This window comes from Tursiops truncatus, chromosome 15 (assembly GCF_011762595.2).
Source record: "Tursiops truncatus isolate mTurTru1 chromosome 15, mTurTru1.mat.Y, whole genome shotgun sequence".
Taxonomy (NCBI): Eukaryota; Metazoa; Chordata; class Mammalia; order Artiodactyla; family Delphinidae; genus Tursiops; species Tursiops truncatus.
Genome location: NC_047048.1, coordinates 30,057,134 through 30,069,151, shown reverse-complemented (window position 1 = coordinate 30,069,151; position 12,018 = coordinate 30,057,134). Strand labels below are relative to the sequence as shown.

Sequence of the window (12,018 nt, the reverse complement as noted above, 5' to 3'; positions counted from 1 at the left end):
ATAGCATCCAATCCTAGTTATTTTTTTTAAAACACTTTAGGCATTAAAGGAAGTGTATACTTTTTTTCACTACATTACTGTCGGTTCTTCCCAAAGCCATGTTTTTAGTTTCTGTACCCAGGGAGGCATGGGGTTCACAGCAGAACGAATGCTGGTATTAGAAGGGTTTTTGATCTATGGGGTCATTCCAAGTGTAATTCTCACCCTCCCTGGAGATCTCTGCCATATTTGGCAGCTCCCTGGTTTGGAGGACACTGGAGGAAGACAGACAGCCTCTTTAGGCTGGCGATGTACCGCTCTTCTGTATTCTGGGGAGACTTTTCAATTCATTTCATGTCAAGACATGCCAGTCTTGTGAGGAAATGGAGGTGATCCTGGCTGGGGCTGTATAGGTCTAGAATGCAGTGGAAGGGCAAAGGCAGTAAATTCTAAAAAATGATATGGTCACAGGTGTGTCTAAGATTAGAAATTGGGGGGACTATTCCGGGTCTTTCAATCTAGGCTTCTCCATTCTCTTGAGGCAGTAAAGGTGGAACATCCAAGAAATAAAACGCAACATTCGAGTGCGCTCCTCCTCGGCACCTGGTTGGCCCCTTCTGCCTCTCCACCTCAAAAACTTTCTCACCCACTGCCTCCCTCTGCCTCTCTACCACTGACCCTGAACTTTACCGCAACCACTTTTCATCATTATAGGAATATTGTAGGTCAGGTGCACTTTCTCAAAGAGGGAGCCACTCAGTGAATCCTCAAGCTCTAAGAGAATTATTCCTGGCACCTGCCCACTCATGGGAAAGCACTGCCTACCAAACAGAACACAGCATGACTAAAAGAAACAGGATAACTTTTCAACCTGCCATTCTGTCCCCTCCTCTGGGAACCCGAGCAAAACGCAGGAGCAAACCAGGAAATGGTCAGGCTCGTTTACATTAGCCTAGGGCTTCTGTAACATGACACCACAACAGACCCAGGTGCCCTGCAAAATGGGTGGCTACTTAGCCCAAGCACTTCAGGGATACTCATGTATTTAAAACACACTAATTATTGGATTAGAACGATATAAAGTGTTCAATTAATATGGCTGTGGGTTTCATCATATTTAATTTTTAAACTAGAAAATTCTTGTCTGATGAAGTATCATAACAACTGCCTTAATTCTGGGGGGCCACACTGCATGTACCAGGCACTGTGCTAAGCTTCTCACGCATAAAGAGTCCCTACCCTTCCCCCAAGGTTTACAAAATGAGTATCATCTCATATCATTTATGCACAGGTTTGAGTAGAGTGAGAATGGAGGTTGCTCGGAAATGACAAATGCTTCGAGGAATTTTTCACCTCCCGTTGGTGCTAGTGAGGCAGTTTGCCTCCAATAGAGTGACTATTTCAGAAGAGAGAAATCACTTGTCCCACTAAAGTTTATCCACAATTTGGAGGCTGCTCAGGGCAGATGCATGAGTGTCTCTCATGTTTTGAAGGCTCTTGATTTAAGGAAGTGGGGCTGGAGACGAGTGTCCAGCTGAATTTCAGGACGTTAAGGAAGATAACCCTACAGCCATGCTGGCCTTCAGCAGACGGATGGCCTTTTACTTCTTAAGGATCGCAGTACACATATGGCTGCTGGCACATGCCACCACATTCACCACACTGGGAACAGCAACACGCAATGAAACGCCACCATGGTGATTCGGGGACTGAACGAGTGATGGTTACTCTGCGGGGGAAGGGTAACAGATACTATACAACCCTGAGTCATCACCAGAAGGGGGAAATGCAAACTCACGTACACAGGAGTCTTCGGGATAAACTACAACGGCCGCTGTGTCATAGACAGAAGATCCACACTTACACGATATTGAAGACACAAATGTGTGAGTTTATGCAGCTCTGAACAAGACCATCGAAGCCAAGGGTGAGAGAGTGTCTGTGAAATACACAAATCGACATCCAAAGGGATTCCGGTAGCTCTCTGCCTGAGGGCCCTTCTGGCCTTTTACTCCAGATGTGTCTTGGAAATGGACTACAGTGAAGCTAGCAGAGTGACCACAAACACACTGATTTGCTACTCCTTGGGGGAGCCTGGAGTTCTGGGGTTGGGCCGGGGCTGTGATGGAAGGCATAACAATAAAGCTGGACCAGTTATAAATCCAAACTTCCTAATCTCTTGCACGTGTCAATCCCGCTACAGTGCAGATGCATTCTTGTTTTGTCTGTGTCAGATTTACATGCATACCATATTGCTTACTCTGTATTAGAGAAACCATTAGGCATTTCTGATGAGGAAATTACATGGGGGACTGGCCTTAATGGAATTTGGAATATAGGAAATCATCACATCACCATTGGCATCCAACGCGTCATTATTGCCAACATACCTAGCGGGCATGTCCAGGAGACTTGCCCTTTTATTGGTTGATTTTTGGTTAAGGACTCACCTATCTGGTATCTGCCACGCTCAGCACACACCTCACAAGATTCCTTGAGTGGAAGACTGTGGCATGGAGCCATGTGCAAAAGAACCAACAGAAAAATACCTTCCTAAATCCTCTTGCTCTTGCAGGGCACTATTGGACATCCAACTTTATCCTCCGGAACGTTGGCCATTAACTATGTTTCCCTATAGATAAAACATTAATGGAAGGTTTTAAACATCGGATTCAATACTAGGCATTTTCTTGTACACGCGTCTATTGCTGCAGGAATTTAAAACCCTGGGGGCAGAGTACATTTTATTCTTATTTGCAGCATAAGGCATAACATGCTCCGAAATATACACATCGCTGTGGCCTCTACTGTCCCTGGAACAGTATGATGCCGTCGACCTCAAGGACGATCGGAGATAGCTGTCATTCACTGCCTGGGATGGCAGAGAGTGTTTATAAGGGTCCGAGGGGCACCTCCCAATAACTAAGCGTTGGTCATCCCCATAGGAGTGGAGGAAAGGGTTATCGGAGGTGTGGTCTGGCAAGAGAGACTTGCTCCGTTTGCTGACCTCCAGACCCTGGGGGAAAAGGGAGCCTTTGTTCCCCGAGAGTTTGCTGGCGGGGACACTAAAGAGACTCCCGTACAAGTTTCCCTCCAGAAGCCGCTCCCTGTCCTTGAGGCTTATGCTCCGGGAGGGCCTGCTAAGGTCCAGCTCCCTGGGTTTGTCGAGGATGTTATCGTAGGAATGCTGCCGGCTAATCCTCAGCTTGTTCTTTTGGAACTGGAGGGCGCTGCTCTGTGCCCAGTCCTGCTGGTAGACCTCCTCCTGGGTAGCTGGGTTACCTGTCTCCTGAAGCATCTGGTCTTCGTCAATGTCATAGAGGTTCCCCATCCGCAGGCAGGAGTCGCATTTGAAGGGGGACCTCATGGTGAAGTGGCCTGAATAGGTGGGCAGGTTGGACAGGCAGCTCCTGCAGTGCGTGGAGTTCTGCCGGTACCGGTCGCTGCCCTCGCTGTGAGGGGAACTCTTGTCTTTCAAGGTGAAGTGCTTGGAGTAGAGTTTATACTGGTCATTGTTGGGGAGCCCATCTTCATCGTGCAGGGGACTCCTGTTCCTGGGCAGTGTGGAGTCCCCCTTGCGGAAACTGTCACTATGGTCCTGGTAGACATTGGAGAAGTCCACGTTCTCGGGAAGGGCCACGTTTTCGACAAACTGGGGAGGATCGAGGTGGAAACTGGCCTCCCTCTCCCCGTCAATGGTGTAGATCTTGTCCCTGGGGGAGCTCGCTTTGGTTTTCAGGTAGGAGCGCTCGACCTCGCTGCAGTCCTTGGGGTACTTGGAGGCCACTGACCTTTTGAAGTTGTCCTTGGCCTTGTGGTTCTTACTGTTGTCAGGCTCCCGGTGGCACGTGGCCCGGCTCGAAGTTTCTGAGATGTCCGAGTGGGCCACCTCTTCTGGAAGGTACCTAGGACTCTTTAGGGAGTAGCTCCTGTTCTCCACGGTTCCCTCATCCCTCTGGGAGACTGGGTTCTGGGTCAGCGAATCTTGGCGTAGAGATTCCATGGATTTCTTCCAAAGCTGCCGGGGCCTGGAGTTCCCTTTGGATTCCGTGCTCACGGCCACCTCCACTGTGTTAGGGTTAGACTCATTGAGAGTCAGAGGGTGCTGGCCCTGGAACACATAGTTGTTGAGGTTATCCTTGTGCCTGTTGGCCATGAAGGTTTGCAGTTCATTCATGTTGTCCCCAAAAATGCTCTCTTTCCCCTGAAAGGACCTGTTGTCTGAATATACCAAGTTTCCCTTATCTGAAACCATGTCCATGATGAGGGATCCTCTTTGAATGAAGTCAGCAGCTCTTTTGGGGGAATCCATTCTTGAGGAGTTCACGTTGGACAAGTTGGAAATGTTTTTGGCTGACCGAAGGAGTTTTAACATGTTGCTCTGGGATCCGGTCAGATTGAAGTCTGGAGACTTCTTCTTTTCTTCAATGTGCACCCCGTGAATGCAGCTGTAAATGCCCTGTGGGGAGGAGCACAAAACACCATCCTCAGCAGCAAGGACATGAAACCATTTCACACCTGAACTGTACCTGCAAAGGTGAGACATGACCTTCTTATAGGAGTCCTGGAGAAACAGTGAGATCCAATCTGAATCCTGATAATGCTTCCTGAATGTATGAGACCAGTGGCAAAGCATCAGGCGTATCTTGTCGCTCTGGCACAAGATATCAAGATTATCTGACACTTTTGCCAATAGTCATACATAGAGTTTGAGAAAAAATATCCACTAATCCTCAAAGAACTCTAAGGGTCTCAGCACCTCCAAACTGGCGTGTAAGGATTTGGTTGACCCTCCCAACACTCCAGTCACCAACCCTTACTTTTATTAAAGTTTCCCAGGATCATCTTTGGACTTTGGATACCAGAGAGTCAGCTATTGACAAACAAACTGAGTCAGCATACAAGGATCACCAATCATTGATTCCTCTGGGGAATTACTGCTACCCCTACACTGAAGCCATCAATTAAAGCATGAGACCCAATATTTATCTGAAGGAAATAAAAACACTAAAAAAAATACATGCACCCCAATGTTCATCACACCATTATTTACAGTAGCCAAGATATGGAAGCAACTGAAGTGTCCATTGATAGAGGAATAGAAAAGAAGATGTGGTATGTACACACAGACACACACAGACACACACTGGAATAGTACTCAGCCATAAAAAAGAATGAAATCTTGCCATTTGTGACAACATAGATGGACCTAGAGGGTATTATGCTGAGATAAGTCAGACAGAGAAAGACAAATGCCATTTGATTTCACTTATATGTGGAATCTAAAACCAAAACAAATGAACAGCCATAACAAAACAAAACCAGATTCAACAGAAACAGAGAACAAACTGGTAGTGGCCAAAGGGGAGGGGGTTAGACAGATGGGTGAAACCGGTGAAGGGGATTAAGAGGTAAAATCTTCAGCTTTAAGATAAATAAGTCATGGGAATATAATGTACAGTATAGAATATATAGTCAATAATATTCTAATAACTTTGTATGTGATAGATGGTAACTAAAGTTATTATGGTGATTATTTCATAATGTATAAAAATACTGAGTCACTATGTAGTACACCTGATATACAATATTGTAAGCCAATTATACTTCAAGTTAAAACCTCTGGAACAGTCTCTCCCAGCTCCACCCCCCCGACAAAAAGAAGAAGAAGACCTGAGACCCATGTGTGGTCAATCAGACATTTTTTGGAGGAATAGACATAGATGGTGGGATAAAGAAACATCATATGGTTTGAACCCCTGGAGCTCCCTTCTTGGACTTTTCACTTACCCGCTCAATATATATATATATTCTTTGTGTTTTGGCTGTGTGAGAATTTGTTGAGCATAGTTAGAGTTTTAGTTACTAAGAAGAGTGGAGAGTCCTGATGACGCGGTGATGCTGCATTTAAGTCCATCCAGGGAACTGAATGACTGAGGGACTCGGGGGTAGCTCAGATATAAGCACCCCATCCATACATCTCTTGTTTTCCACTCCACCTTCTTCCTGTCTTAAAAATAACTGTTGGGCTTCCCTGGTGGCGCAGTGGTTGAGAGTCCGCCTGCCGATGCAGGGGACACGGGTTCGTGCCCCAGTCCGGGAAGATCCCACATGCCGCGGAGCAGCTGGGCCCGTGAGCCATGGCCGCTGAGCCTGTGCGTCCAGAGCCTGTGCTCCGCAGCGGGAGAGGCCACAACAGTGAGAGGCCCGCGTATCGCAAAAAAACCCCACAAAAAACCAAAACTGTTTACTTTTCCTTGAAAGTACCTCAGGGGCAGAGCTCTCGATTCGTTCTACAATAACAGGCAAAAGAGCGTCAGTGGTGTTGTGATTCGTGCTCCTCCCTTCCCCACTCCTGCCCCCAGATTTTGGCCGCGGTACCTAAAGGGAACAATTCGGTCCAGGCTGCAGGATTTGACCTGGTCCTCCCAAGACTGACAGGGAGCCGGCCCAAGAAGGGGTTTGTTTGTAAAAGGGATGCGGTAGCTGCTGCTGACTTTGGCATAAACTAGTGGGGACTATGGGTTGGTAACTCTGGACTCTTACAGCGGCTCCATCAATTCCCCATGGTGGGGATGCACTGAACCTGCAGGGATGCTCACAGAACTGTGACAGCCTCAACCTGTTTGCACTGCTGCGTTTTTCTTGTAGTTTTCTAGAGACAGTCTCCACTCCGTCGAGGAACAGTAAACAGAAAAGCCTACAGTTGTATACTTGAGCTTCTCTTTCTCTGACCCCCTTCAACCCCAGGCTGCACGGTGAAGGCTCCCTGAGGCCAAGGCCCTGGCATCGGGCACTTCCCACCTGCTGCAGCCTTACCTTTAGTCTCTTTCTCGATGCTGTGTGGTCTCCTTCCCTGTTCCCTCCCAGGAAGCAGTGTCTCCTCTTTGCTTCCAGGGCTGCTGGACGTCAAAATCATACACACACACCGTGTATTTCACATAGCACCGTGCTTTTGAATCTTTTATGTTAACGTATGCCTTCCCTGTCCAATTGAGTAATGTAATAATCTCCTACAATGACCTAGAGGGATTCTGCTACTATGGGTGGAAATCAGTGTGTCTCCTACACGTTTGAACCAGCCAAGATCATAGCCTTTTTTTCCTGTTGCTAGCATTACAAAAACACCAGTCTTTAAATTTTTTCTAACTTTGCAATTTTATTTTAATGAGCTCCCCTCCTCCTTTTAGAGACTTTGAGAACTTGCTTCCACCCTTCGCCATCAGGGCAGTGTGCTCTCGCCCGCCAGGATGAGCTGGTTGCCTCTGTATTTGCAGGAGGCCCACAGAAGTGGCCAGGGAGCTGCGCTATGTTTCAGGAGCAGAGAGGATGGCTGCTGACTGCTTTTTCTCACCCCTGGTTTCCGCTGGGACTCACACAACACAGCTAAGGCCGTTCCCAGGTGCTGATCTGCCTGGCAAAGCTTCGGGAAGGAGTCAACGTGGTGCCTGTACCCCAGGTTTGGATGAAAGTGTTCACCAACTAAGTTGACCCATCTTCCAGATGTGCTGGTGAGGAGGTGGGATGTGTATTACAGAAGGATGGGAAGAGCCAGAGACCTGGAACCCACTGGAAATGAGCCCCAGCTCCATCCTTTTTTAGCTCTGTGACCTTGGCTGAGCAACTACGTCTTTTTGGGCCTCAAGTTCCACATCTGTAAGATGGGAATCATACACTCTAAGGTGGGTACAAGGGCAAGACCTGATAATGCAAGCAAGCACCTGACATGGAAGGGGCTCCATAAATGCTAGTGGGTGAGCTGCTCAGTCATCCCCCATGTGCCCTCCCTGTTGGTCACCTCACCTCTCTCTCCTCACACGAGTACGAGCACACAGCGCCCGTTTGATCGAAGCTGGAGGTTTGCTCTGGAAAGCCACTGCGGCTTTCTAATTAGATAAGTTGCCTAAATCCTACCTCGGGAGCCAAATCCCTGGGCTGGAGTTTCTTTCTTCCTTGCAGAGTTCTTTCTTTCCTCCTCTCTATTATTCATAGATTCCGGCTACCTTTTATGGGTTGTGGAAATAAGATGCCCTCTCGGCCCTATAATGGGCTCAGATGAAATTAGCGTTGAAGACTCAATGTGCCGTTCCAGACAGCTTGCTCTGTTCCACTCCCCGCCCCCTTTCTCACTGGGGCGATACTGTCCTCCTTGGTTCCCTGGTGCCTGGGCCTGATCCCCAAAGTGTCTGCTATGGTCTGCATGTTTGTGTACCCCACCTCCCAATTCATATGCGGAGAGCCTAGTCCCAGAGGTGATGGTATCAGTGGTAGGTAAGTGCTTATGTCATGAGGTCCAAGATGGGGCCTTTGGGAGGAGCCCTCCTGAATGCGATAAGCGCTCTTATAAAAGAGACCCCACAGAGCTCCCTCATCCCTTCAACACAAGGGGAAATCTGCAGCCCGGAAGAGGGTCCTCACCCGACCACGCTGGCACCCTGATCTCGGACTTCCAGCCCCCAGAACTGTAAGCAATACATTTCTATTGTGGATGAAGCACCCAGTCTGTGGCATTGTGTTATAGCAGCCCGAATGCACTAAGACAGTATCTGACTTCCATTCTGCTGGGCCCCACTGTGGGTCAGCCAGAAGCTGTGCAAGCTCTCCTCTGGGCTCGTTGGGAAGATGCCACGGTTTCCACCTCCCTGGCCTCTGGCTTTGCTACATCTCCCATTCCTCACGTCTCTGGAGACAACCGAGGTGGTTCTTTTTTACTGGTGACAGTGAATATATTTTTCAACATGAAAGGGACAGCATTGCGGAGAGAAGACAAAAGTTAAGAGCATTCCACAGAAGAGAGGACGCATTTCTGTAAGTCGTAATAAACAAAGGCCACAGCTGTGGGAGAAACTTGGTTCTAATGTAAAATAAATGACTCTGTGAACTCTGACCTTCACCCTTGGCCGTGCCAGGAGGGCAGGCATCTGAGGTTTGCATTTGTGTCCCATGGGACATGGGGTCCTCTCTCCTCTAGGGAGGGGGAGACAGAAGTTCCAGTTCCAGCTTGTCAAGGCACAACACAGCAATGCTGTGCCCAGTCCCCACTTTACCCCCGTCCCTCAAGATGCTTGGAATGGGAGTGAGGGATTTAGTCCATTTCTCATAGTGACGATCCTATTAACTTGGCTTCTTTAATGGTATCTCGGACAGAGGGAACACTCTTGCAAAAACAAGCAGGATTTACGAGTAAAGGCAATAGTGTGCATTTGCTCATGGCAATCTCAGAATCATTTGGATATGGAAAGCCTCTAGTAACTGGTGAAGAGAATTAGCTTAAAGTTGGCTTAATACCTAGCTGTATGCACGCTGTTATTTTAAGCAATCTGTGTGTTTAGAGGCCATCAAGCTAATTAGGAAACATGTATTTGCATAGAACTCAAGTTTAGAGCGCCACTGAATGGAGAAAATCAATCCTCCTGGCTAAGCCCATGTGTACCTTCTGGATGTCTTAAAACCACCAAATACTAAGAATACACAAGTTCCTCTTTAGATGATTATTTCATTTTCCCAATGAACATTAGCATATAAAATTAGATGTTTCTAACCACATATTTTTCACCATGTTTCAAATCCTAATATGTTAAACTCTTTCAGAGTAAAAAAATTCCAAGGTGAGTAAACGGAAGAAATAGGTAGATAAATAGATGGATGGATAGATGGACAGATGGATAGATGAATGGATGGATGGATGACTGATTGACTGATTGCCAGGTGGATAGATAGATAATGTTATACTGTGTTGGAAGACAAGTGAACGATATGTACGTATGTGCTTTTATTGTGATGCAAGTAAGTGAGTAGCTTGTATTTAAAAAGTAAAAATAGAGCTTCGCTGGTGGCGCAGTGGTTGAGAGTCCGCCTGCCGATGCAGAGGACGTGGGTTCGTGCCCCGGTCCGGGAAGATCCCACATGCCGCGGAGCGGCTGGGCCCGTGAGCCATGGCCGCTGAGCCTGCGCGTCCGGAGCCTGTGCTCCGCAACGGGAGAGGCCATAACAGTGAGAGGCCCGCGTACCGCAAAAAAAAAAAAAAAAAAAGTAAAAATATATATTATATGAGTTGTGTGCACATACACGTTGTGTAGTATGATTTGTATCAAATCTCTTGCGTTGCTTGTATTTGATGTTTGTTGCTTGTGTAAGAGTGTGGGCTCTGGCTGCTACCACACCACCTGGAGTCAAATCCTGGCTCCAGCAAGGCTGTGTGGTGTTGGGTAATTCCTCTAACCTCATAAATTTGAGTTTCCCCAATTCTGGGCCAATATCAGAACCTACCTCACAGAATTGGTTTGTAGGTTAAATGAAATGATGAGTATAAATTCCTTATATGGTGCCAGGGACATACATGTACCTACAAATATAAGCATTTTCCACAACTGTCATCGTTATTGATGAATATGACACGTGTCCCTGTTTATGGCCACACACACGCCATATTGTGTAGCATGTAATGAGGTTTCCGTGGCTCGAACGTGAGTGCACTTACTGCAGCGTGTGTATTCTGTGCTGTGGTTTATGTCGTGTTGAATGTATATTTTGTTTCCTGTTTGATGTGTGTGCATTTTCTCGTGGTTCTTCCTGCCTGTGTTTCATTTCAGGCTCTGTTACATCGTACACGCTTTTGTGGTTAGTTAGCTGCGTTCACACACACAACATGGCTTTGCAGGTAGATTTCGTTTTGTCACACGTGATCTGTTGGAATGCATGCAAACATCATAACATCCTACACAGGAATTTTAATAATGTCCTAGAGCATATCTGGGTGCTCATGAGGGAGGCCACAGACTGGCTGTGTTTGGTCCGTGTGTTTTTCTATTTGTCAATGGAATTAGTTACTAGTATTCAAAAGTTGAAAGTTTTCACATATAATCAGATGACTGCTTTCTCTTTGAAAAACTGGAAGACCTGATAAGACTGGCTCTGCCTTCCGCTAAAACCATACTCAGCAGGAGTGGAGGACGACTGCCCCCTTTGGGTGTGGTGGGTTTTACGCAATGTGTCTTAGTTCTCCACATTCTCCATTGTTCCCTCCCTTTGACACCAGGGTTCAGCTGCTATTTTTAGTTTCACTTCTGCTCTTTTTCTCACGCCCGGCCTGCCTTACCTATTCACCTTCATCTCTAGCTTGCATCTGGCTTATGAACACAGAAACTGGTGCCCTTCCGACAAATCCAAGAAGGGTTAATGGGTGAGGGGAGGGTGTGGAGACACCACACCCCCACCCAGGAGTCAAGAATCCCTGATTCTCTGGAAGCCCTGTGCTTTTCTGGACCTGCCTGACTCAGAGGGAAGTAGCCGCCAGGGGTACTGACCCTGCTGATGGAGAAGAGCAGGCCTGGCCGGTCGGAGCACACGCCCGTGAAGCAGAAGCGCAGCTTCCAGTAGAAGAGGTGTTCCCAGATGAAGGTGATGAGGCTGAGGGCCATGGCGGCCGCCAGCATGTAGAACACACCCGCCATGTTGTCGACGTCCAGCTGGCTGCTCATCACCTCGTTCTTCTCGTTGTGGCAGATCCCCGTGAGCCACAGGGTCTCCAGCTCTTCCATCTCCCCTGGACAGAAGACAAGAGCCACAGGCAGTAAGGAGCAGGGCACGCACTGTGGGGCGGACACGCCTGCGTTCGGGACAGACACGTGTGACTTATAGCTGTGCAACCTCAGTGAGAGTGACTGAGCTCTCCTGGTCTGCGTTCCCTCACTTGCGGGGTGAAGAGAATGATGACAACAGCATCTATGTAATATCGCTGTAGGAGGATGAAGTGAGATCACGTATAGAGAGAATCTGGCTCAGGCCCTGCCTTTTTTTTCTTGGTCATCATTACTATGCTCTCCCCACCCCTCTTTTCTCTATCCCCGGCCCCAACACCCACCCAAGCCTGGAACAGGACACGGGATAAGCTGGCCGAAGCCTACATAAGAAAGACTCGCGTTCCCATTCTGGCTTCGTCATAGACTAGCTGTGTGACTTCAGAGCCACAGTGATCCTGTCTGTGAAATGGGTATTATAATAGTGTACACTCCCTCGAGTTCTAGGGAGGATATGAGC

At 47.7% G+C, this 12,018-nt stretch overlaps 1 protein-coding gene across 2 annotated transcripts in view; it reads right to left on the bottom strand.

The window, feature by feature from the left end:
* Positions 1 to 2,638: 2,638 nt before the first annotated feature.
* The window catches only part of GRIN2A (glutamate ionotropic receptor NMDA type subunit 2A), a 364,343-nt gene continuing 354,963 nt past the window's right edge, over positions 2,639 to 12,018 (bottom strand). The window contains exons 11-13 of one of the 2 annotated variants that reach the window (XM_019928628.2): positions 11,286 to 11,524; positions 3,264 to 4,438; positions 2,902 to 2,920 (exon numbers count right to left, since the gene is read on the bottom strand). In XM_019928628.2, the coding sequence (XP_019784187.2) occupies positions 2,902 to 2,920; positions 3,264 to 4,438; positions 11,286 to 11,524 (1,433 nt within the window). Of the gene's footprint in view, positions 4,439 to 11,285; positions 11,525 to 12,018 lie in introns of both variants that reach the window. The other variant, XM_073792321.1, reaches the window with a different exon arrangement.